Genomic DNA, 26,962 nt, shown 5'->3' with positions numbered 1-26,962 from the left:
AAGTAACCAATATTTTAGTCAAAATATGGTTTTTTTCACACTTCTTCCTTCTCTTCTTTTTCCGCCTATAGTTTACTGGCAAAAATAGGAGATGGAGCAATAGACTCTCTCCCTCAAACCAACCAATGAGGGTCTGAAATCTGACTTGGTATTGGGCAGCATTTTTTATGTTGAGGAATATTCTTTCTTTTTTTTTCTCCATTTGTGTGATCATTCATGAATTCCTGCCAATACCCGCCTCAACAGTGCAGCTTTGATTAATTGTAAGCACCTTTATCGTCAACTAGTAATAGATTAATTTTCTCTTGATAAATCTCCCACATTCTGCTCTCATGGTTACTTACAATATCATTCACTAGGGAAATGAAGCATAGTTGCCAAAATGAAGGAAAACAGGTGAAAAATTAGAATGAGTAATTTGGTCTCTCGCTAACCTTATCTGGTTCACCCACTTCAATTTAGAGTGGTCACTTACTTCTGATTCTCATCTGAATTCCTGCTTTTCACTGTATGTGCTTCTTTATCTATAAATTTACCTTCATGATAACCAACTCATCTTGAAAACTTGAAATTGGTTCCTTCATCAGTGTCCCACGTTTTGATGTTTGTGGATTCTTTTCGGTCTGCTATTTTTTTTAATTTTGTGAAAAGTTGAATTTCATGTGGTTCTATTGATGGCCTCAGACTTAGATGCGTTTGATGAGATAAAATTGTGGCTCAACTCTCTACCAGATACTGAATTATCAGGTAAATGATTTTTTCAACAAAGCATGATACCAAATAAAAAAAAGGAAGGAAATATTTTGATAAGGACAAGAATACAGATTCGAACAATGAATATATCAATGGTGAAACCATGTATCCAATTGCAATTTTGAAGAATTTCTGCTCTTATTTTATTTTATCTTGAGAATGCTGCTCAATCTTCACAAACTGCTAGAATCCACTTCTCTTGCTTTGAGTATTTTTGTGTTACTAATATCTGTCAAGAGTCATTGAAATCGTGTCAGTGGTGGACCTTTTTTGGGATTTAGGTAACCCTAGATTGATCTCTGCACCACTTTCATGGTTGTATAATTAACCTTGAAAAGTAGATATCATCAACCCCAAAAAACTCGAAACTTAAAAATTGGACATTTCTCTGTTTCTGGTTTTTCCTACCGCTGAAACAAAGTGACTTTAACGAAAAGGCCCTTAACATTTGACCTTTTCTCATGGATACTGGGATGAATCATTAAAGGCACCAAATTACTGATACCATGCTGTTCAAAAAGCTGTAAAAAAATGTAAAACCATAGAATAAGACTCATTTGAAGTCATAAAATGGAATTTCAAAATTGAAGCATTTGTTGAAAATTACCCACCGGACGTTTCACAGAAAAATAAAAAATATTGAAACGTTCTTGCAAAGTTTTTACTGTGGCTGGCTCAAAAAAATTCCAAAATTTAGCTCTATAATTTTACGTTTCAGATGAAGAAATCAAGGTTTTTCTGCACAGCTGCTATGGAAATTGTACTGACACAAAAAGATGTATCGAAGTTTATCATTCTTCAAGGAGAGAGCTGCCTGAAGTTTTTGCAAATAGAGATCCAAGAGACCCTTCCATCCAACAATTTTTTAAATGTTTGTAAGTATGATGTAACAAGCCGCACACTCACTTATGTTATACCTCTCCTCTTGGCAAGTGATGGTTCAAGTAAATATTATCATGTAAAGGGTATGAACCGAGAGGCATCAGGGGGAATGGCAGTTATTCAAACTACATACCTAATTCAATTAATTCTGTTACCTTGGCACAAGGAAATCCTTGTGCTTAAGCTTTTTCTAAAGTGTTTTGCCTTCTAGAAGTGTTCGCTTGCTCGTCAAATTTTTGTGTCACCAGTTTTTTTAAATGAAAGCTGGCCCTTGAAGAGCAGTGAACTAGACCATCTAGCATTTAAGATCTATTAAGACAAAATAAATTGAGTATTTGTCTTTTTGCAGTCAGATTATACTGTCCAAAGAGAGAACTGATGAAAATTTTGCTGTGATCCTGATTCGAGCAACCAATCCGTCAGTAGAATACTTTGATATTGCAAGTTTGTTCAAAGCATATTTCATGACCGTAGACACTCTGATTTTGGAGGATCCTTACTGTGAAGGATTAATATTGGTTTTTGATGTGGCTGGTAGCTCCGTATCACACTTGAGGAAGTTGAATTTTGGTGTCCTGCGGAAGTGTATCAAATATTTAGAGGTACTTATTTTTATTATTTTTATTTCTGTTCCATTCATTCCAACTCAATGGGCCTTGTTCAATTTTTCGCATGAAAGTTTTTTCCAACTAGGTATCGTGGCTAAAGTTCTTTAGTTCTATTTTAATTTTATTTGTTTCAAGACCTCTCAACATTGTTCCAAGTTTTTCTTTAAAACTTTTACACGTACCTACTTTCATGAAAGTTTCAAGGATTAATCTTCATGTCAAAAGTAATATTTGGTAAAATTTTCAAAAAATGTTGGTTTTTCTTGTAAAAAATTGGACAAATTTGAGAAATACAGCACCTAGGTGCCTCAGTACAAATTGCACTCATGATACGTAGTGTGACAAAGTGTCAAGTTCTACCTATGAATCTGTTATTATACATGGGTGAGTAATTACCCATCATATTAAACTGTTTTTCAATTCTCATAATTTGTTTTCCCCCCTGTTTATGGACTCATGCATAAACTTTGTTTTTCTGTTTCTTCTATGAAATCTTTCGATGATCAGGAAGGAATGCCCATTCGAACCAAAGGATTACATGTTGTCAATTTAACATTTGTAATGGTCAAAATAATTCAACTAGTCAAGACATTTTTAAAATCAAACAGAGATGACATGGTAAGTGCCATTTAAAATTTTACGTTTCCAGCTTTGACCTTGGAGATTGAGAAGTTAGTTAAGTCATTTTTTTTCTTATTTCAGCCAAGTCAGAGAAAATTAATCGAGGCACACAATTTGAAAAATTAGGTAATTCATTATTGCTTGCTTAGGGATGCTCTTCTTAGAATTCGAGTCATCAAAAAAAAATCGAAGATCCAGAAGTAGGTAATAGTCTGGAAGTAGATTTGACGTGATGATCTAGTTTTTAACTTCGAGTGTTTTACCATTTTTTTATTCCTTTGCATCAAAAATAGTCTTGAACAAGCTTTTAGCTATCATTTTTCTTTTAATTGAATTGATTCACGATACATAGCATTTTTGTCGTCTTGATTTTGAATAAAAAATTGGATATACTTCCCATTAATTTTGGACATTAAAAAGTCATAGAGATTAATTTGTTTTAACATAAGGTACAGTTTTGGTTCAGTGCAGTCATCAGCCATGTACACAGTGTTTAAAAACTCAAAAGTTCTAAGTTTAAGTCTACAAAGCCTCAAATTTAACAAGGTGTATTTCAGGAATCTTGCAGGGTTGCACTTTCCTCAGATTGAACTAATCTCTTCAAATGAAAGCAGTTTAAAGATGAATTTCTTTAAAAGACGGCACACACCAAAACAAAAGTACTGATTTATCATGATTGTATCTGAGTCCTTTATAGCTGCACTCATACCTACCTCATGCGTGTCTGAATGAGGAGTTGTCAAAACAGAATGACAATTGGAGTAAAGACACTACAGCAGTGCTGAATTGTGGCAAGGAATTCATAAATAAATAATCAAAAAAATATTCAAATCCAGTCAAAGAAAGTCGCAGGTAGCAAATATTTTACTTTTTAATTGATGGATAGTGTATCAAACTTGGAGTCAATAATATTTTTTTTTTTCCATCAGACTTTCTTTCATTCTTCCTCAAAACTGGAAACTCTTTACTCAGCTGTGCCCCAGAGGTGTCTCCCTGGAGAATATGGTGGAACTTTGGGTTCTTCGGAAGATCTGAATAGTGAGTTGTTATTTTAACGTTCTTCTATCTCAAAATGGAAATTTGATGCCCAAGTTTTTCTCACTAGAAGGTATTATCAAACATGGTGGTGGTGGCTCCAGGTATGTGGCATGTCATTCTGGCTTATAACCCTACAGCCATCAAATCACCTCAAGTTTTGAAAAAAAGGAAAGAAAACAACAACAGCTGAAATTATTACTCCTCTGACAAAGAAGTTGTTGTTTCAGTAGCATTAATAGTTGTTGAGAACAAACAAAATAAGTCTCTTACCTATTGAAAAAAATAAATTTTAAAATTGGATATTTTTCGAGGTGTGAACAAAGAAATTAAATTTATCAGCAGCTGGTAGGTTGTATGAACTTTCACAGTGTGCTTGAGTTTGTGGTATTGTTTTAAAAGATTCAGGAATATTAGTCCTGTTGTTAAATCATTAAGAGAGATGGAAATAATGGTAAATATTTATAATTATGGTCTATGTTTCAGATAAAAATATAGAGCGGTTAATAGAATATCGAGAACACCTTCTGGAAGGTAAAATGAGACTTTCAGCCATTGCCAAAAGGGACAATGGTCAAGGAAAATCAAGTTGCGAGGACCAAGCGTCATTAGAACAATTATGCATTGAATAAACTGTCCAATCATGTGTCAAGTGTTTGTTCTTACTTGGAAACTAAAGTAAAGGCTGAATAGCATCTGTCTTGCATTAAGGTGATTCGATGGACGCCATAATTTGTGTCAGAACGGCATGCGATATATCGCAAAAATTGGTTCCATTTTTTCAGCTACTCGTCATTTTCCTCTAATTTTGAGATGGCAATTCTGTTGTCAGGAGACTAAAGCAATCACCTAACAATTTTAACAAAGAAATTCAACGTAATAAAGGCGTGGTTTTTTCAGAGAGAAAACATCGCATTCGATACCGATATTGAAACTGCACTCGCATGCGATATTTTCTCTCTAAAAAAACCTTGCCTTTATTACGTTGAATTTCTTAGTTAAAATTGGTAAGTGAGTGCTTTAATCTCCTGACAACAGAATTGCGATCTCAAAATTGGAGAAAAATGACCAGTAGCTGAAAAAATGGAACCAATTTATGCGATATATCGCATGCCGTTCTGACACAAAATATGGTGTCCATCGAATGACCTTGACCAGGATTCTAAAATTTAATGGAGACACAGCTTTTTATAGCTGATGAATATCTATACTTGATGGACCATTTGATTGACACTTGAGTTTAATTATTAACAGGATTTGCCAGAGCACAACAGCCATTGAAAGAATCTTCAGAAATTCAATCGATCTTTCTCAAAATAACTTAAGCGTCATAAATGAAAATATGAGAAAAACTGTGACAACTGTTCTAATGAACCTGTCCTAACTCTCGGAGCTCTGAAATATTTAAGCGATGAAATAATTAATCACATTATTGATTGATCTAAGATTTGGAACGGGTCGATTAATGCAGTTTCTATGATTTCCCCCGTATTTTTACTTCTAGCGCTAAAGTCTTTCCTATCTAGTTTCTACGATAGGACTGAAGTAATTGGATAATCAGTTTTCTGGAAAGCAAAGTTGAATTATCGTCTCTTGCCTGGGATTGAATTAATATACTTTGAGTATGGAGCGAGAGTTATAGAATTGGGTTCAAGGTTTCTCATCTCAATGGTAGAATCTTTCATTGATTGAAGTCTCAATTGGACTGAGTTAAGCAGAAAGGAACCAACCCACATTTTGGGAAAAATTGAGTTATGAGTGGTTTTGAACTCAACTACTACTCTGCTATCTACCGCCAAAAATTCAAAGTTTTTGTTGGAGCAAATTTTGCAGAGATTGAACTTGAAGTTTATCTTTTACATTGAGTCTTATGCAGAAGCCAAACTTTAAACCTCTTTTTCTCGGTTCGATCCCGATGTGGCTTGGTTCCCTTCTGTTTAACTCCGTCCAATTCAACCTGAATATGAATGTCAGATCATTAAAATGTATGAGAATATCAATGTGCATGGGTATGGAGCAGCAAAAATATAGGAACAGGTTATTCGAATTACTAATTGATTTATTATATACACTTATTTACATCTTCCTTTTAACAGTCTTCAATATACTATTATTTACATAAAAAAACAATATGCAACATCAGTCACTGAAATGTACAACAACAATTAAACACATAATTAAACAACAGTCTTCACTTCTTCTCTTCCATTCTTTCATTGAATTCCTTGAGGTGTGTGAAAATAAAGTGAGAGCAGAAAAATTTATCAGAAAGATGCAACTGTCTCCATCTAGGAGGATAATGTACAAGTTAAATGAATTAGTTCATGCAAAAATGTCCTAAGTTCTCTTTTTTTAATTTTGAGGAAAAAGTAAAAAACCAGGAAAGGCTTCAAATTACAGAGTGACCAGATTTTCAAGCACGTAGAGTGCCACTCACAGTCTTTTCCTAGGTGACCCTTGTGCAAGGTAGAAATACAGCAATTATTCAGTGGCTACACATTAGGATACGTATGATGGTTTCAACCAAAACATAGGGTTAACACTCAGCTCTTTGGTGTAGGTGCTGGCCTGTAATGATTTTATTCCGCTTTTGAAAAGTTGCTGATTTGAAATGAGCTGATCAGATTTTTATCTTCGGGCATACATTTATGTATCTTTTGTCAAAAAAAAATTATTTTTTTGTTAGCAATGAATTACTTATTGTAGATAACAATAAGGAAGAGGATGAAAAAGTTACTTTCATTTTTATTAAAACTTGCAGGAGTGCATTTCCAGCATTCATATTTATGAAATGGAAAAACCTAGTCATTTAAGATGAATCCTTTAATTGGAAAGTACTTGATTTTGGACATTAGCAATAGGTTAATTGTGTTCCTTATGAAATTTGGATGAAGAAACTTTCCCTGGGGTGCCATACTTTGTATTATATCTGGCACCCTTTCTCATAAACCTTTCTCAACATTGATGAAAATCATAGAAATCAATAAATGGACACATTTTGGTGTGCATGGGTCAAGAAATCAAAGAATAAATAGTCTACTTGTATTTACATGGATTCACATTGTCAGATAAGAACGTATCATTACATACGTATTAAACCGTATCAGTACATTTTAACTACACATTATGACACTTATAAACATTAATGGCTCCGTTAGAGCTAGCACTGAACTACCAACACTAAATAAATTCACATGTACAAGAATAACAAAGAAGTAACGTCGCAAATGTTTCATTCGTGCAGGAGGACTCATTTATTAGAAAAAATGAACTTGCAACTATACCTGTGATTAACAACCACTAATTAAATTGTGTATCCTCCTACATTAGAACTCTCCCCAAGATAGATTTTCGAGGAGATTTCATTGAACTACATAGTTGATTTTATGCCCATTAAATAGAGTAAAAATATTTTGCTGCCGAGGGACCTTTGAATTTTAGAAAAATTACAGCCGAAGGGGTAAGTAATTTTCTGTTTTCTTCTTCCTTAGGCTATTTGTAAACTTGTGATAAAATTGACCACTAGAAGCAGTACTGAGTTAAAAACCACTAGAATGTAGGTTTTCTTACCGAAATTTTACTCATAATACGATGGACGCACTGAAACTTTCTGAATTGAATTCATAACACACAAAATAACAGTTTTCGTCTTTGTTGATTCACGTTTCATACTGAAATACTTTGATATGTTCAACATATTTTGGGTAAAACTCTGATAAGAACACATGTGCGGTAGTGCTTACTTACTTACACTGTCCAGTGGTCCATTATGAATGGCTTTTCTGTACAGATTAATATACTATTGGTCAAAATGTTCAAAGGCGGCGATGAAATTTGTGAAAAAGTATAAAAAGGAGAAAAGTTTAGACATAGGTTTTGATATGAACAAAGATAAAGCAAGCGTGACAGCCAGATGTACGATCGTTATCTATAAAAGTAAAGTTGAAAATATTATGTACTCAGAAGAAAATGGTTCTTACTTACATTGTTGAGTTAAATACTTTGAAAACAGTAAATTTAGGGCGTTTCTTGTCGGTAAGTACACAGCTGATTGAGGTAATACTAATACACAGCCACCTCATCTAAAAGCTAGCTCAGTAAAGTTTGACTGATATGTGCTTCTTATCTGCTCCGTGAAACATGCTCCAACAATACACTTAGGAATGGGGAAAACTAGGAAATGCTGATTTAAACTACATAATAACTTCAAAGATTCATTACTTGTGCCAAGATACCACAAAAAAATACACAGAGAAAAAGAGTACAGAGATTTTTCAATGACACAATATTAATTATTATTATTATTGATCTCTGTTTAAAAAATTCCATTTAGATTGAACAGGAACCAGATAAGAAAATGAGCGTAGCGAGAAAATAAATTTTAGGGGTAAAAAGAGCAAAAAGTTAGAAGCTTTATCTGTTGGAATTGTAAAAGTAATAGGTTCTTTCAGTTTTAGTTTTTGTTAAATAATGAAAAATTATAAATTATTCTTTAAGCTCTTGCTGCTTAATCTTCAATTAACAAAGATTCAGGTTTGCGATTTGATTAATTGTTACATCAATGATTGAAGCATTTGACCAAAAGGGCTTGAGGTTTGAAATTGAAAGAGAAAAGCTTGTAACAGTTGAGCTCCAACTTGTTACCTTGGAAGACTTTCCAACATTTCTTAGCATTCTTAACACTGGGTAAGCAAGACAAAGATAAAATAAAGAAAGCCGAATTCACGACGTTTTTGAACATCGGGTGGCTAAGATAATCCAAGCAAAGAATTTCTTTTTTTTTCGTAAAAAAATCAGCTGCTTCCTTATGAGAATGTAACAAACCAACCTACAAAGCATCATTTCAATGGAATGACTTAAACATATTCTTTCCCTTGAACACGAACTATTCTTCATCTTCAACATAAAATATATTTATCCCTAACCAGTAGCTGGCAGCTGTTACATTTGATACATTTATTTAACTATGCTATTGTGATACCTTGCAATAAAACTGTTCAAATAACTTCTCGATGACATTTCAAAAACGAACTTCAAATTTCTCGACTTCAACTTGCCTGTTGTAAGAGAAACTTTCTTATACAGTTTGTCGTAGGGGCTACAATGAATAACAAAGGAAGCTATTACATTGGCGTGGAGCAAAACAAATTCAATTTACGTAATTCAAAAAAGTGACTAGATAAAATTACCAGGGGAAAAATATAAAATAACCGACTAATGTTACAACCGAGAAAATATTAGTAAACAATTCGTTGCTTGAAAAACAAAAAGTTGACAAGTGAGAGTAAAATTAGTCAGACTGGGCTGCTGTTTTCTAGTTCTAACAAGGTTTTTATAATTTCTTCAGAATCAAACATGATTTAATTGGATTTTGCTCAAATAAACAAGCCCAATCGAGTTAGTTTTCTCCTGTCACCTCCAGGCTAGGATGAAAATATTGATAAAATAGACAGAGATCACCAGAAACGCATAAGGTAGTAGTTAGAAAAATAAATGAGATAGGTGCTCGTAAATTTTCTTCCGTCAAAAATTCAAAAGTTTAAAAAAACATTTTGAACAAGAAAAGAGTTTTTAAACTTAAACCTCAGGGTTGAAAGTCTCATGGCGGAATAAAATTTAAAACCTCTTTTTTTTCTTTCAAGATGCAACTTAGTGTGCTTCTAAGAACTTAATCCTGATTCTTGTAAATACATACATTTAAGAATTGAGGTGCCGAAAATGAAGGACACAATAATTGGAATAAAAATAATGATGACAGCACAAACTTATTAAAAAAACACATCATCCAGACAAAAAAAAAAAAAAAAAAACGCTACTGAAGATGAAATTGCAGGGCTCTGCGCCAATTCTTGCTGTAAAACAAAAGAACTACTTGTTGCTCTTCGATTTTTTGTTACTTTTTGATACATTTTCTATTAATTTTATTTGTTCCTCTTTAGTTTTGCTTTTTTCAGGAAAAAGCAATCTTACTCTGTGTTGGTGGTTCCTTCACGAGAGAGCCATTAATTGAAGAAGGATAAACAAAAAACGACAACAACAAGGGCACCTCATTTTATAGCAAGAATTCATTGAAAACTTCTGGTTGGACACAATTTTCATTTTGGTTTGATGGTATGTTTCACTGGAAAACTGTACCATACGTTAAAATTGAAAAATTTAGGACTGCAAAGGGAGATTAGGTCTTCAAAACTCACTTTAACATCAAAGAACGGAGGAAAAGGTGGGGAGGACTTCTTTACTCAGCAGCCATAAAAAATATTAACTTTTAGTTTGGAAATTGAAATGAAAGTGTCAGTGGCACAAACATGAGACTAAATAAACTGCTTATTACAGAACGGAACCAAGAAGATTACAATGATGTTGAAGTTAATCAACTTGTTTTGTCCTGCTAGGAGAACTAGAGAATGTTTAAAGGTTCTATTTGCAAACCCAAAAAATGTTAATTAAATGAGAAAATTACCCTGTAAATTTCATTTTTTGGTTTGCATTTTATTATTATCATACTGTTAAAAAGAAGTTGGCACGATCTCACTAAAATTACAATGTTCTTGGTTCCTTTTAGAAAAAGTAGACAGAAATTAGATAAAAAATAAATTTTGGATAAAAAAAGGGGCTAACTAGGAATCCACATTAAGCACTTAAAAAGTGGGGAATATGCCAGATAAAGTCACAATTAGAAACATTAAACTTTAACACAATAGATATGTAGTTTTGTCAACTTTGTGGTTATTCAGGGGTAAGATTAAAAAAAAAAAAAGGAGAGCGTTAAAAAAGATAAGAATTTCAGTTATCGGGTATTAAAATCTAGAAGAGAGGAGATACAAAAAATACAATCGAGAAGCTCTGGAGAGGAGGGCTGAAAAACTAAGCCTATCTACAATTTGATCACATTTATGATTAAACTTCCTAACAGTTTACAGATACATGACAGTGTTCCACTTTAGTTCAATTGATACAAAAATATATAACTAAGTTTGACTAAAAATTTTAGGAGCAGCCTCTGACAACAGCATAATTTGTAACAGGGCAGCTTGCTGTCTACTTGCTGTCAGCTTGCATCTTAGATGTCTACTTTGCTTATTTTCTTTCAATAATTAAGGTATTCATATGTACAGCTACATTTTGCATCCACAATGTGTGTGTATAGCAGTCAAAATTTTGAGCTAGCTATTAAATAATTCTACTTTCAATTTTTTGAAAGTATTGAGAAAAAAAATTGGAGGGTTGCAAAGTGATAAAAAAGGAGAGATCAATAATTATTTCAACCTATTACAGTGATGTTTCCTGTTCTCAAAGGCAAAAATACTTTTGAATGTATAGCGATCAACGAACATTCCTGCTTCAAGAGTTTTCACATTTGCAATCTGAGAGCGGTAAGCCTAATAGAGTCGAGCGTATAATTTTGAAAAATTATACCGCTGCTGTATCCTTAACAAGATAGGCACTTCTCTCATCAGGTAACTCAACTTTCTCCCAGATAGATAGAAAAAATAGCTGGTGTAAATTTTTCAAAAATTGAGACTTATCTTCATTTTAAGGAATGAAAAATGAAACCTTAAGCTATTATTCTCCTTAATTACTGGAGATAAAGAGTTTCATGAGAGGAAACATCATTCCAAGAATTGAAAGTTAAGGATTTGAGTATTGAGCAAACTGAAAGGCGGAGTAATTCAAACTTTCTCAGACTATCACGAGCACTGAATTACAAAAAGGGAATCATAGTTTTGAACAATATAAGAAAATGATCCAATTTTGAGTTCTTTTCAAACGAATTGAACTTGTTCTAGAATAAAAGTAATATTCACTTCTGCAAACGCTGAGGTGATCTGACATGAAATGACAAGTCCCTTCAAATTGAATGCTTAGACAGTTTGATTTTCAGTCCTTGGACTAACAAGACTTGCTACAGGTAATGCCAGGCAACTTGAGTATCATTGAACGAGCAGTTTTTATATCTGTGCAAACAGTAAGTGGGAGTGCTCTGACCTTAATGCCATTATACATACAAGAAGAAAAGAGTTTTCCGATTATTCTTGAGAAATCAGAGTTAGACACATATTTCAGTTTATTGTGTAGATGGATTAGCTGCAGCAGTCCAAGGCAGACTGACTTTAAGGACTCCCACTGCATATATGTATACACCCTATTGCATTATGACAAGAATATATGGCCAAACATGCATAAGCCTGAAAATTCTTGGAATCAAAGTCAAGTCTTGGAGGAAGTCAAAAAGGCAAAATTTTTCAAGGAAAGACAACATACAAAACTTCAATGGTATTTCTAGGCGTACAGAGCTCTCTCTGAGCCGTATAGCATAATGTTACAAATTTTTATGATGCTTTTCAGAGAAACGTACATTTTTATTTTGACTCATGACTTCTGCTCTTTTCTTGAATAAAAAGGACTGATTCCTCACGTGATGTACCTCTGGAGTGTCCTGCACTTCAATAACCTTTTTTTCCCCATGTTGGGATAATTTTCCAATTATATTTTGCAAAATTAAAACCATGAGCCTTTGTCTTTTTTAAAAGAAGTTAGCTAATATATTAGCTTAATAATAATACCGAATTTAAAAATAATGGATTTTCGCTTCTTTTGCTTTTGTCCATTCATTTGTCCTGACTAAAAAATTCCTTTTCTTCTTAATCGTCCACTTTAAAATAGAACAATCAAGCAAGCAATAAGGTTACAGAGATAAACATTTTCTGAGATCTTGAATAGCCAAAGTAATTACCTTTCTCAAAGGCAACTTTTCTAAGAAAATTCGAGATAGAATTTGCTTCATAATTTCTGAGCCAAAAGCTGAAACAAAAAAAAAAAAATCTAAGTATTCAGTACAAAGGAAATCAACGGGTACCGACTGGTTTTTTTTTAAAAATGTGGCACAAGTAATCTTGATCCCTCATAATTTCTGATGGTCTCCATTATTTCAGTTTTACTTCTGATGCAATTGACTCTGAAGCAGCAGTTCTGTATTAGGAGTCCCTCAGCTAATGTCAAATGAACAACAGACTGTCTATGGGGGATTCAGTGCCAATTGATTGCATTCATCTTTTGATGAACCTTCTTCAGATCTTCTTAGGATCCTTTCATGAGGGACCCTGTACAGCAAACCAGAGAATTTAGCGCCAGTGAAATTTCATTATTAACTGATTTGATGTCTTCCACGAATTTCTTAGCACAGTGAGTTTTAAACATTAGACTTCTTATAGGCTAATTTCGAAAAAAGTAGGACTGAAAAAGAATTCTTCAGAAATTTTACATGCATAATTTTGCGGAAATATTGTAAAATTTGCTTTGTGACTGACGAATGCTTTGGTTTCCTTGCTATCTAAGAAGATGAAACAGATAAAAAGAATCCAATCCTTCGTAACAATAATGACAAGCAGCATGGTGTCTGCATAAACACACCAACAATCTCACAACTCCACAAGAAAATTGGATGCTGAAAAATTTACTATTTTTCTAGACATTAACATAAACAAAGTTTGATTTGAAAATCTCATCACGCTCAGAGAATCCTGAAGAACATCAAATCATACAATAAAAAAATTTGCTCATGGTCGAATTTCTTGATATTCTGTACTTTTATCATCCATTGCTCATTAATTTTTTTTACCCCTTCGTATCATTTACCAATGGTGAACTACTCCAAACCACTCTAAAAATGATTTCCCAGGTTACAAGAAAACAGCAAGGGATATGAGAAAAGTAGTTTAGGTCACACCTAAACTACTGGTTTAGGTTAGTGCCTGCAGCATCAATCACAAAATTGCTTCAAGCAATAATAGTGATAAAATAATGAAGAATTTAAAAAATTGCAAGGAGGGGGGCTTGTCTCCTCTCCAACATGGGTGGGCATGAAACAAAGAATTTGCTTAAAATAATTCAATACACGTACCTGAAGACTTTCTAAAAAGTTTTCACAGTCGGTGGTATCAATATCATTCATGTTAATGCCAGACCTTTCCATTTCTGCATATGTGCCGAAGGGAAGTTTACCTAAGCACTCCAATTTCATAATGTGCATTTTGGACCTGAGATGTTTAGCTAAATGACCATGTATCCGGAAAGCGATTTTACAGTCATCACATTTGAAAGGGCGAGGATTACTTGAAGTAGCAGCCCCAAAAGTTGAATTCATGCTAACCTGTAAAATAAAACACAAATTAAGAAATGATTATTTAACTTTAAAATTTGATGATGGACTTCCATTGTTTACAAATTCTGCATGCATGTTTATAGCCTGAGAGATCACTGGAGGTTATGAGTTCAGCTTCACCGAGATGCCTGAGATTCGAAAATTTGCTACAGCATGAAAGACTACGTTGTCAGCTTGCCCAATCACGAGAGGAGGACCCTACCAGGCGGCTTTCAAATATAATGATTTAAGTAGCAAACTCATAGAATCTCAGAGCCTTTCTCTCTTTTTTTTTTTTTTTTTTGACTATTAAATTTCTAAACGTCATAAAAATCAAAAGAGGGCAGATCCGAGCATAGTCCGGGAGAGAGTGCTAACCAGATTCTAAGAGATAAAGACGCTGTTGCAGCAGTACTTTTTGAAGGTTATAAACTGAAAATTTGATCAGGTATAAAATTTCTTTCAAGTCCCAAAATTGCTATAATGACAATGTTTCATCAAGATAAGTTATTTAAAGTTGCACCATCTTTTAAACTCTACAATTATATCATGGTAATGATCTACGGCAGGATCTACAGGCAAAAGAAGAGATCTAGGGAATCTATAGCAGATAAAAACTATTTTGTGCCAATACATTTTCAAATGTACATAGAATATACAAAGACTGATAATAACTGAAAATCGGAATTACTTTGTTCGTGTGAGAGACAGACCGCTGATGTTTCTGCAAATGTCCTTTGGTTCGAAAAGAGACAGCACAAGACTCACATCGGAAAGGTCTTTCAAAATAATGAATATTTAAGTGCAGACGTAACTGACTTGGTTTGGAGAAAATTTTGTTGCAAATCACACACATGCTTCGACCATCCTCTAAAACACTGAACAGAAAAAAGAAAAAAAAATGAGAAACAGAAAAAAAGAGATGTAATTAGTGCTATTTGCAAATAAGAGTGATGTGAAATGAAATAATGCACTCCTTCATATGTACTGACCTTTAAAAAGAGCACATTATTTTCAATTTTGAAAAAGATTCTTACAAAGGACAAAGCAAACTAGGCCATTTTTTTGTTTAAATTCTTCCCTTTTGATTCTACAACAATCAAAATATGAGAGCTGGCTGATAAGTAATGCCTCCATGCTCATGACTTAAGAATAATGATAGATTGTGACAAAATCTTTAAAATTCTGAAAGTAGACATAATTGCCTTCCTAATGGTCTGTTGGTGGTGGTTTTTGCAAAAAATGAACAATTTTTGCTGTTACAGCTTTGTAAAATGTTCGACATGCTTGATTAATTTTAATAGAAAATGACCGTGACTTCAGCTCATCTGATACATTCGAATGATCCAATGAAAAAATCGACTTCACAGACTCATTATTCTTCTAGTTCCACCCTTTAGGAACAAAATTACTCCCAAAAAAATAGACAAAAATGGATAATTGAAATATAGTTACCTCACATAATTGGAGGACGGTCCACAGCTTGGAGGTTTGAACTCAGCCTTTAATTTTTTAGGCATTATTAATTTGCTAGGGGATGAAACGCTAGGCATTTCTGAGGACTTTTTAGCCTCTGAAGTTGTATGAGCCAAAATATCTAGCGCATTCTCTTTGGCCACTGAATTAACTGTTTTCACAGAATCAAGAGCTTTTTCATAGACAGAGGAAACACTTTCGAAAATTTTTTGTTGCAAGTTACGCGGCTCATTCATGAATTTTCCATTATTCTCCATTAATGAGTCAGACTTAAGTATTGAGTCTAATATTGCACTCTTTTTCTCTTCCCTAGAACTGGTTAATTCAATATTGAATCCAGTCTGAGACTCAAGTTTACTATCTTTTTCTAAAGTTGGAGCGTAGAGCTTCCCTTTGTTTGAAATTTTGCTGTTGAGAGCTGTTTGGTATTGCATTTGTTTCATTCTGAGATCTTGCATAGCTTTTTCTTTCAGATAAACTTGTAACATGGCTGCCTCCTCAGCAGGATCTACAGTGTTTGTTACAGGTAATCGCTCCATTGATGAGCACAAGGTGGCTAGAAGTAAAGCTGGCTCTGAGACTGTAGTTAGGATATCTGCTGGAAGAGGGGAATGCGTTGAAATGCTCAGTCGTGATGGGAGACTACTCGTGGATAATTTTCTTAGGTTATTGTTATTATTACCTGAAAAAGAAATCAGAAAAAAATTAAACAATTTTACAGAAGAGCAAATGGAATTGATAGACGTAAAGATATAGGAATTTAAAAAATTTAGAAGATGACTGCATACTGCGAGACATAAATTTTGAAAAGATGGCAATAACGGTAAGCAAGAACTACAAGGTTCGGGTCTATTACAAGCAAGAGATGAAACCAGGAGAATAGACAGTTATAGGGTCAAGTCCTAGAGATTGGCATGTTAAAGTCAAAACCCATTATTTGGTCAAAACTTCTTTTGATCAGATTATGGGTTTGGACTACAACAGTTACACACTTGAATTGTGAGGTTAATCTGCCTCATCTGATGGAATATTAAGACTTGCATAAAAAATCATCTTCTTCTTATTCTCTCTCATTGATTATTCCCTGGTTGATTATTTCCTGGTACAAGTACCAACTATATGCCTTTTACAATGGAAGATTTACAGGTGTCTGAAATTTCATGACTTTCATATTTAAGATGAAAGAAGAGAGCTCAGGACAAATATATCCGTTGCCTACGAGAATAGAGAGGCCGTAACTACAATTCTGTACAACGCTAGTAGATGAAACTCGCCTGCGATTTAATATGTGTTCTTGTGGGAGAACGCATGACACATGTTCCTTTTATGCTAATATCTTTTCAGGGGTTCATCTGATGCAAAAATTCATAAGAACCATTTTGAAAGAAGATAAAATTTCACATCAGAATACTACCTTGTTCATAAATTACATTGTCTGATAATTGAGGAAATAAAAGCTAAACATGACTAAATACCGAAAATCGTTACCCCTCTAAGATTCAAACGCGCCACTCATGCAACTTCGGCCGATCGACGGCGGCTCCGATTGGTTAACAAGGCGATTACTCTACTAGTTTGATGTCACGAAACCGAGTAAGTACGGCCTCTCCATTCTCGTAGGCAACGATATATCCATAGTTTCTAAATTGAACAATTATTGGAGAATGGCCAGATCAGCATATTACTTATGTTTAAAAGATGAGAAGTGCCACCAGATGACATCGGAGGGCAGTATATTTTCTCACTTTTCAATGTATTTTCCTAAAATTTCCCATATTAGAAAAATATTATGAAAAATACCACGAACTCAACTTAATAAACACTCTCAAATGAAAAATTAAAATTTTTTTGTGCAAATTCTCCATTTCTCATAATGTTCATTGTATCGTGGTAATTTATACAGGAAAAAAAATTGAGAAAAAAGTTTTACTAATTAACTGAGTTCACTCACTTTTACTTCTACTGAGATCAATAGGGCCACTAATAGTTGTGACAGCCATCTCTTCATCTTGACTAGAATCTTCTTCCATCGATAAATCAGCAGTATCTCGGATGGATGGGAAATAGTAGTGCGATGTTTTATTGCAAGCAGCAAGTCCTACATCATCCGACCTCCCACAATCAACTACTGGATTGGAGGGCTGTAATTCTCTTGCTAATCCTGTGTTTTGTGAAACCTGAGAGCAAAATAAACACATGAAAAGAAACAATCTATGTTAAAAAAAAAAAATAAATAAATAAATAAAATAAATAGAGAAATACTTGACAAAGGACCACTGGACACGGTACGAAAAGCATTATGAAAACAACCAGGAAAGTTTGGTAATGTCATTTAAGAAGCAGTCTCATGAGGTAAAATAAATAGGGCTCTTTGCTCATTTCATGACATCACCATTATTTTTTCCTTTTTAATTTGGATAAATTATTTTTACTACCGACTTAACTCAATTCCTCCTTTCGATGTTTGTAGAAATGGCAAGAGAAAAACCTTCCTCGTAAGTGGTTCTAGTTATGCTCAATGTACACAAATAAAATAAGTGGGCTGAAAGGCAGTGAAAGGTCTATCTTTCAGGAAATAGAAAATTATCGAGTTAACAGCAATCGAAAATAAATAAATTAAAGTAGTAAAGTGATGGCAAAATATATACATTAAAAAATGTTACTTACTTTTTCATGCTCCCGATGAGCGCTGATGGATGTTAAAGTGGGTGTACAAGCTTCTGAAACTGGCCTTGGTGGAAGACAGAAATTATAAGGATACGTGAAAGGTCGATTTGATGGATTTAACAATCCAGCAAGAACGTGTTTGCTTTGAACAGCCGCTTGGATTGTCACCTCTGACAGGCTCAGTAACGAGGACACAGCCTCTCGTTCTAACTTATTTTTGTTGTCTGAAAAATAATTTTAAAAAATTACTTAAAAGAAATTCATTTTATAGAAAGGAAAGAGTTTAAATCTAGTGACTGTTCATTTCAATCTACCCACTGGTCTAAATTACCTAAAACTGAAAATTGGGAAAAATTGATTGTTAAATGCAATAAGTCTGTTGTTTGCAGGAGATGCAACCAACTGAGATGACTTTCTACAGGTAAAGATCTATGAGAATGTTTTCAATAGCATAAATGTCTAAAATATAGTCTGAAACACAATTTGAGAGGGTGGCATGTATTATCAAATTCACTGTGTCTACAGGAAGATTTCAGTCTACAGGAAGATTTCAATCAGTCAGCGGCAATCAAGTTTACCCTGAGAGAGATTCCAGGTGATCTAACCTGAATGAATAAACTATTTTGCAGACCGTTTAATTGTTGATCAGTCTTTCACATGTATGATTCAAATCATTACAAAAGATCTGTTTTCTCCTGTTTTCCTAAAATAAGAAAGACAAAACGATTGAAACCACATCAGGGTGGATGACAGTTGCCGGGCAAGTTTCTTCCTTTGGGTTAGAAGTTTCTTCAGGTGGATACTAAATTGCCACAGACTATGAGAACTGTAATTGTCGAGGTGGCAAATTTGAAAATGCTGATACAAACAGTGCAAATTATGCATTTCGGTGTGTATTTCAGAAAATTGTATTGTTCTCAATGTTATTTCAGTGCAATGTTCCCCCAAAAAAGTGTTTTTTGATGACAGCAGCTTTGGTATACAATAGATCTATTGAACAATTTTATTGCTCCTTTTTAAATCATTGCTTGTTGTGAATTGTATCACAACTAGCAACGGGTGATTTACTTAGATAAAAAAAAATCATTTATTGATCAGGCCATTTTGTCTTCTATCATATTGACCAAGAACTTTAACTGTTAAACCTTACTTTAAAAAGCAAGTATTTAAAAGAAATTAATTGAAAAGCACCCTTAATTCAGAATTTACAATGCAACATGTATTGATGCTCACCACTGTTCATTATATCCTCATCATCAAACTCATCTTCATCATCATCCTCTTCGTCAAGATCTTCATCTGAATCTTCTTCTGATTCTTCGTTGTCTCCACTTTGCATTCCCAGTAGTTCTTGCTGAAACGTGAAAAAATCAGGTTAGCGTACAAAAAACAAAAGTTCCCTGATAATGATAGAAATTATCCTCAAATGATAATTACTGTTTTGATATAGTACCATCGAAATCGGCCACTCCCCTTATTGGGTTGATGGTGTAGAATGTGACCAATTGAATGAGGTCAGTCCAGTTTATGACTGACTTTCTTATTGGTATGAGACCAATTGAATATTCCATATCCGCTTTGACAAAAAGACTAATATCATCAGAGACTTGTGTTGACTTTTCCGAGTGATTCTTTATGAAGGGAAAATTGTTTTCTTCATTCCAATGCCATATCACAATTCTAAAAGCTTTCTTTTGCACTTGGAAACAGTTTCAAATGATTTTTCACCGTCTTTATATTTTGATTTCTAAAATTAAGAAAATCTACATCCCATTAGAAGAACATTGAAAGCTGCGAGGATATTTTTTGTGAGGTGACGCTTGACGTCATGCCCAAGGTAGCCCTACTTTCATACACCAGAATGACTGACCTCTGTTGTTAGAGACAAACTCTTAATAGAGAGGTGAAAAATTGAAAGGGGTGGGGAAGGAGAATAAATCTATTGGCGAACCTGTTTAGCCAGAAGTTCTTGGTCAATGTTCGATTCATCCACAGCTGTTGGAACAGGGCTTATTCCTAATTCAACGCATTTTTTATAATGCGCTTTCGACTTCATATGTTTTGTTAAGTTACCTTTAGTTTTGAAACTGAAAAACAAAAAAAAACCAGCACCACATGAATTGAAATTCAATGAGGATTAATCTAGGAGTAAAAAAGCATTAACGTAAAAATATGTTGACATTTAAAACGAAACATCTTGTTCTTAAAGAGTATCTACGATGATGTTAAATTTCATGTGACTTCAATATGTAGGAAAGCCTACGTTAGAAATGTGCTGGATACAAAATTACAAAAGAGAAATATTACATCAGAAATATTAACATTATAGAACACTGAAGAGGGAGGATATTCTTAACACACCTGAAAGCACAATGCTTGCATGTATACGGCCGGGTATCTGTATGCGTCCTTATGTGTTTCTTCAACATGGATGGTTTTTTACACCTTATGCCACATTCTTCACAAACATATGGACCTCGCCCTGAAAACATCAAAAAAAAAAAAAAAGTTCAGATAAAAACTGTAGCAATGGAAGATTTGCAATGAATTAGAGCAGAGCAAAAGTGGGTGAAACTATCAGAGGAGGTATGAAGCTACATGTTGTCTCTGTAATGAAAATGTATTTGATACTTTCAATAATCCATTACTAATGAGAAGTGATCCATTGATGAAAACTTAAATTAACACGGGAATCTAAAGGTGTAAGAATTTTATCCCTCTGAGAGACATCAAAAGAAAGGGTGCAATCTACTCTGATCATTCTACTGATCATTTAAAGACAATAACTTAGTGGAAAAAACCTCACCTCCCTCCCCTTTACAAACACTTAAAAAAAGACGTCTTTACTGACTAAAATTGATCAGGGAATAAACAAACCTCTTCCTCGAATATAAATGTAGTCTACGCTTGACTCATATACTCCTTTTGTTTTTTTGCTCTTATCATCCTTGACTGATTCCTGAAAACAAGAGAAGTACTAAAATTAATGTGCAGTTTAGCAGAGGATTTGCCAATGGCTGAATTTTCCTATTCTTTCTAATTATGTTCTTCATGGTCTTATAAACGTAATAACACGTTAATCCAAGAAATGAATATGTGCCAATTTCAAGAAAACCGGAGCTAAAAAGGTAATTTTCAATGCTTCAATACACACTGTAGTCAAATGAAGACGGTTACACTTTTCATTCAACTTTTCTACCGCTTTTTTCCGATAAAACGTTGGATCATTTGATGCTGACGAGAAAAAAAAGGAAAATCTGATAAAAAGTTGAATGAAAACTTGAATCTAATGTCCCCTTCAACTTGCTTTCCAATTTTTCGAGCGAAACATTGAGACAAAATCTTCCTGCCTACATTACAGAAACTCTATTTTTATAAACCGAAAACTGATGGCTGATGATGGTGTCATGACGGTATCACACAGCAATGGTAATTACACCAATTTTTTTTGCGTCTAACTTTCCATTCAACTTTTCGTCCGATGAAAAGTGTGACTGTCTGAGTTGGGCGTTTCTAGTAAAAGTACAGCAGGGGGTTACTTACATTTGCCTCGCTTTCTTTAGATTTTGATTGACTGAGCCAATAAGATGAATGTGTCACAACATCTTCACATTTGGTACGAGCAACAGTGTATGATGACTGTCGATGACGAGAGTCATAAAAGGACATAGCTTTCCCAGGATTTAGACCAAATGGATTTGGGCCGGCTTCAGAGCAAACCTGAAAATTAAAGTGAAAGACGTGGAGATTAGATATCATAACTCTGGAGTTCATTTCTAGTACCTACATTTAAATAAAATTTTGACTCTTTTAGGTATTCAAATTTGTCTGTATTTATACAAATCAAAATATAATGGATTAGACGTTCTGGTTTAAAGCTGATGATGCATTTGAAGAGAGCATTTAGTCTGCCCCCCTTTTTTTAACTCTAGTTTTCGAGAGGATGTTGAACGATGGATGGTCGCAGCAAAATTTGACAGACTGAAAAAAGATCATGGTGAATGTGATTGAAAGACTTCGAAAAAAGAAAAAAAAAACAACAAAAAATAAAACTGATTGATAATTAACTTACTTTCCAATTCGAATACATGGATAGTGTGCTGAGAGGGACATATATTGGTTGAGGTTTGTTCAGTGTGCAGAAGAAAGTGCGTGTGGAACATTTCAGACCCAAATAAGTGTATGCATTGCCATTTAAATACAACTGCCCGTACGATTTGCTTGGTCGTGGTGTCTCAGGACTGACTAAAGGTAATACTGTGCTGCCAAGGGGAGTTGACTTCTTCAAAGCAAAAGTTCCTGGTTTCAAAGGCAATGATGTCGGCCTCAAGAACTGCTTTTGAGTATTTGACGAATCTTCAGTTGAGCTAGAGGTTGTATTTTCCAACGGTTCAGGAGTCCCTCTTACCTGCAAAAAAGGATATAACAAAATTTAGAATAAATTTCCATTATAACAGCAAAAAAGAAAACTAGGAAAATCAACAGGACCACTTAATTCTCATAGAAAGTTTCACAATATTGTACTTGATTTCTTTTTAATAAGTACTTATTATTAAAAAAATAATTAAAAAAAATAAAAACAAAATTTGAAGTCAAGGGTGACAGAGAGACTCAGTGCATTTAAGATATGGTACCTACAACAAGAGCTTGTTCCAGTTCTTTGCACACCTAGACACCCGTGAGGGATTAGCATTTCAATGTTTGCATGAAGTATGCCATTTGTAAAATTAAACTCACGTTTCAAAAATTATTGAGAATCTTCCAATTATCCTTGCACATATGCATGTATGTGGGTAGGAATTCATGAATTCGTAAGTTACAAAGAAACGCGTGATATTGACACTGTGCTAACATTCATTTTCACTGACTAGGAGGGTGAGGGTTTTACTTAATCTTCAGATCATTTTACAAAAGATTAAGAAATTATGATATTTGCAAGGTTTAGTGGTCAAAAGTTTATGTTCACGAAGTGACTTACAATCAAATAAACCATTACTTAAACATGCTGAGTTACAGTTGGCCATTTATACATGCAAAATAATTTCTATTTTTACAGGGTTTTCATTGCAGAGAAATAATCTTTTTGGGGGCATAAATGAGCCAGCTTACTCAGAAGTCAAGAAAATTGATAGAGACCAGGTAAACTTCGATGATAAAGTATGCATCTTGATTAAAAATGTAAAATATGGTTTTGCTTACCTTGCTTGAGTTGGCAAGGATGCCTGATGGAGGACTAGGGCTTGACACACTCAGTCTTGGTTTTTTAGCTTTATTTTCTAATATTATATCATCAGAGCTTTCGACCCTCAGTAGAGGGACTCGTTTAGAAATGGAGACAGTTGTGACTTCTGTTACTTGTGTGACTTCTAAATCCGATTCAAAATCTCTACCAGCTGAGCGTTTTGAGGATAATGATGATTCGACTTCCTTTTCACCCGTTTTGCTCAACATCCTTTCTGCCAAGTTCAAAGGCTTTGACTCCACAACTGAAAAAGAGTGCGGACCAGGCATTCCAGGAACAAAGGGGATGGACTTTCCACCATGAAGAATGGTGACTAGGCCACCATTGTATGCAGCAAAGTTAGGCTTGCCCTCCTGAGGGGTGGCAATGGCAGCCCTTTTCTGCAAAAGTGAATTGATGGGCAGCGTCAGTGGGTTGAAAGCTGTGATCGTAGTTAAAGGATTGAGAAGAGGGGAGGGAGGAAGAACTGATGAAATGGAAGCGGGGATGGCGCTACTTTGAGTGAGATCTTGAGTGAGGATTTTGGGAATGATCGGTATGACAAGACGATCTAGATGCGGTTGCGCTCCTCTGAAGTCTTGGCCGAGGGAATTTTTTTGAGCAGGTTCATAGGATGGTGATTTAGCACGACTAATGTTGCTACTACTACTTAATGATAATCCATCAGTAATCATCAATCCTGGATGTGATCCACTTGGATGAGCGCCTAGTTTAGCAGGACTCACAGACGACGGTAAGAATTCTGCATTTTCTTTAGATGTTTTCGACCTTTTAAAACTAGGTATTACTGCTGCCACAAATTTTTCAGAGTCAAAATATTTCTCCATAGCTCCGCGATTCGTCACTTCTACTTTTGAAACTTGCACCTCGCTGTCATCATTCGTGTGACTTTCATTATTAAATGCTTGCATGGAATTAGGTCTCATTGGGCTTTTACACAACTCCTCCAATGATTTCAAAGTAGTAGTGGTACTCTTTTTATTCAACAAAGATGGCACAGATATCTCTTTCGCCGGTAATGATGGAAATACGTTTACTTTCGCTGTTTCAGGATGATAAGAATTGACTAGAGGTGTTTTTCCGAGGAGAGGCCCTGGAGAGGGTTGGGAAAGGGATGTTAGCGAGGTCGCAGACCCTAAAGAACTCCCGTTACTTATTCTGCTTTCTACATGATTTGTTTCTTTATATGGATTTGGACTAAGTCGCAACGTACTTCCGTTTTTCTTACAGTAGTATAAATTATGAATTTCTAAATCATCGGCGCTGCGGTACGCAACCTTGCAGAACGAACAAGCAAATTGCTGGGAGTGTAGCGAGGAAAATTTGTTACTTCCACTGGTAATGCTGTCGGTGCTGCTGGGTGCATTTTTAGGATTGATGAATGCCATATCCCCTTTCTCTTGTGAAGAATTGGTAGCCTTAAAGACTGACGTTGGCGTTCCTCTGGCTTTTAAAAGAATATCCTTAATGCTGGAGCTTTCCACCTGAGAACTTTGATGGGCAGGAGCTGAAGAGTTGATATGATTTAGAGGCGACTTTCTAACTTTCTCACTTTGGTCCACAGTTAAATTGGTCGCTTCAGGTTTGGCTTCGGAAACGTGTTTCGCGTATACAGGCACACAATTATTCACCGTCAAATTCAAAGGTTGGGCCGAGTCCGCGCCGTGGGTCTCGGGGGCTTTGGAGGAAGTTGCGTTGGGTCGCAAGAGCGCAAGCGCCAGCTTCGATTCAGTCACTTGCTTTGGCACAGGTTTCATTTTCTTGGACTCGGGGGCGTGGTCCGCGCCGGAGGAGCGGTTGAAGAAAGTTTTCGACCAGGACTCGGGCCCGGGGGAAGACGAAGAGGAAGACAGGGAGCTGGCCGAGGAGTCCTTCGAGTCTTTGGAGACGGAGCGCTGCATGTACTTCTTCGGCCAGAACGGGTCCATCGTCTCGACGATGGCCTGGTTCTCGCTGATGAGCTTGCTGATATGTCTTTGGAGGAACTCGGGGCTGGGCGAGGACGCCGAGGACAAGGAGACGGGCGCGAGGCCGGGGCTAGGGCTCTCGGCCAGCTGCGGGCTCGAGGGGATGCTCAGCGCCAACGGGCTAGGAGCCGGGCCGCCTTTGGTCGGCGAGGCGGCCTCCACCACCGTGTGGAACTTGGGCTTGTAGATGGTCTTCATGGGCTCGTCCCGCTTGGACTCCGGCGAGGCGAGGCGCCCACCCGCGGCTTTCAACTTCTTGGGCGAGTCTTCGTCGTCGGTCGAGGACTCGATGTCGTCCTCGTTGAGCGGCTCCATCTGCGCCGCGTCGTGGCCGTCCTCCTCCATCTTGAGCGTGTGTGCCCGGGAGCGGCAGTGCTTGTACAGGTTGCTCTTCGTCTTGAACGCGAAGCCGCAGGGGTGGCACGGGTACGGGCGCTCGTTCGTGTGTGCTCGGATGTGTTTCTGGAGGACGCTCGGCTTGGCGCAAGCTAGCTTGCAGTACGGGCAGATGTAGCGCCCGTTCTGGACGCCGGATCCCGGCCCGACGGCCACCTCTCCCGGTCCGATGGCTGCCTCTCCCGCGTCGTGCGCTTTGCTGTTTTGGGGCTCGACGGAGACGCCGAGGGTAGGTTCCGTGGACCCTGGCACGGAGCAGAGGAGGCTTTTCACCTTGAACCCGTTTACCGGGCTAGGGATGGGCGTTCTCGCGGCTCCTAGAGCCGGGGCCGGAGCTGGCGGCGAGTTTTCCTGCGGGTGAACCGTGGTGGCGATTTTCTTGAACTTCTTGTGCAGGTACTTGTCCGCCCCGAAGGCCTCCACCGTCCGCGACTCCACTATTACCGCTTCGGCGCCCATCGTGCTTCTCGCTGCAGTTATTGTCGTCGAGGTCGGTGAGGATGGTATCACTGGATCCCCCTCGCTCTTCTCTGAAACAAAGAGGAGGCTCCATTAGTCCAAACAGGGATCATCTATCAAGTCACCCTGGTAAAAGTTAGCGATAGGAGCTGCGTTTCAAAATACCATAGGAGTTCTTAAAGCCGACTAAAGAAGGCTATTGAAAATCATATAGCTGACTGTAGAAAGCGGCGCAAATCATATAGCCGGGCTATACGAAGCTATAAAAAAGTATACAGTCGGGCTATAGGTCCTATCGCCGGGCTTTACACTTTATCGCCACTGGCTATAAAAGGCTATGAGAAATTGTGTAGAAATTCTATGGAAAATCATTGGAAATCATTAAGTTTGATACGGAACTACCTTAATATTTATAAAACACACATTATATTTTCCTTTAAAACATTTTTTTTTTCATCAATTAAAATGAGAATAGTCCATACAGAGTGTGCAAACATTTCAAAACCATGAGTTGAAAAACGCTGAGATTAAATATTAAAGCCTAACACAAAGCGGCGCGGCGACGCACTGGCGCCTACAAACCTAACAGGGATACTTCACGCATTGCGCAATGCGTGAAGTATCCCTGTTAGGTTTGAAGGCGCCAATGCGCGTTTCGCGCTCTCTGCCCGCCCGCCGCACCGCAGCGTGCCACGGCGTCTGAAGCAACTATTTC

General features: G+C 36.1%; 2 protein-coding genes across 3 annotated transcripts in view; one reads left to right on the top strand and one right to left on the bottom strand.

Annotated features, from left to right (window-relative positions):
• Nucleotides 1-351: 351 nt before the first annotated feature.
• On the top strand, nucleotides 352-6,089 carry LOC109041342 (alpha-tocopherol transfer protein-like). Of its 2 annotated transcripts, XR_011899654.1 has the most exons (7): nucleotides 352-747; nucleotides 1,472-1,628; nucleotides 1,985-2,237; nucleotides 2,751-2,861; nucleotides 3,794-3,902; nucleotides 4,386-4,610; nucleotides 4,975-6,089. XR_011899654.1 is itself a non-coding variant. In XM_019057678.2 (6 exons), exons 1-6 carry the CDS (start codon nucleotides 675-677, stop codon nucleotides 4,529-4,531), a joined length of 849 nt encoding a protein of 282 aa, XP_018913223.2. In that variant the 5' UTR covers nucleotides 353-674; the 3' UTR covers nucleotides 4,532-6,089. The 2 variants fall into 2 exon arrangements, 1 of the variants encoding a protein (XP_018913223.2); XM_019057678.2 differs by having other exon boundaries at nucleotides 353-747; nucleotides 4,386-6,089.
• shn (zinc finger protein schnurri) overlaps nucleotides 5,938-26,962 on the bottom strand; it is a 112,242-nt gene continuing 91,217 nt past the window's right edge. The window contains exons 3-15 of the mRNA XM_019057468.2: nucleotides 23,383-26,318; nucleotides 22,256-22,591; nucleotides 21,727-21,903; nucleotides 21,061-21,142; nucleotides 20,545-20,665; nucleotides 20,135-20,270; nucleotides 19,417-19,537; nucleotides 18,184-18,407; nucleotides 17,468-17,693; nucleotides 15,496-16,198; nucleotides 14,732-14,918; nucleotides 13,801-14,049; nucleotides 5,938-12,701 (exon numbers count right to left, since the gene is read on the bottom strand). Of these exons, the coding sequence (XP_018913013.2) occupies nucleotides 12,681-12,701; nucleotides 13,801-14,049; nucleotides 14,732-14,918; nucleotides 15,496-16,198; nucleotides 17,468-17,693; nucleotides 18,184-18,407; nucleotides 19,417-19,537; nucleotides 20,135-20,270; nucleotides 20,545-20,665; nucleotides 21,061-21,142; nucleotides 21,727-21,903; nucleotides 22,256-22,591; nucleotides 23,383-26,318 (5,519 nt within the window). The 3' untranslated portion in view covers nucleotides 5,938-12,680. The remainder of the gene's footprint in view (nucleotides 12,702-13,800; nucleotides 14,050-14,731; nucleotides 14,919-15,495; nucleotides 16,199-17,467; nucleotides 17,694-18,183; nucleotides 18,408-19,416; nucleotides 19,538-20,134; nucleotides 20,271-20,544; nucleotides 20,666-21,060; nucleotides 21,143-21,726; nucleotides 21,904-22,255; nucleotides 22,592-23,382; nucleotides 26,319-26,962) is intronic.

Source organism: Bemisia tabaci, chromosome 1, assembly GCF_918797505.1.
Source record: "Bemisia tabaci chromosome 1, PGI_BMITA_v3".
NCBI lineage: Eukaryota > Metazoa > Arthropoda > Insecta > Hemiptera > Aleyrodidae > Bemisia > Bemisia tabaci.
Note: the sequence above shows the minus strand (reverse complement) of the source record. Positions and strands in the feature narration are given on the sequence as shown.

Excerpts from the sequence above, each read along its gene's own strand:
- LOC109041342 (XM_019057678.2), top strand. The coding sequence starts at position 675 with ATGGCCTCAGACTTAGATGCGTTTGATGAGATAAAATTGTGGCTCAAC. Across the intron at positions 2,238-2,750 it reads AGTGTATCAAATATTTAGAG|GAAGGAATGCCCATTCGAAC; the intron begins GTACTTATTTTT and ends TTCGATGATCAG. Across the intron at positions 3,903-4,385 it reads TTCTTCGGAAGATCTGAATA|ATAAAAATATAGAGCGGTTA; the intron begins GTGAGTTGTTAT and ends TCTATGTTTCAG.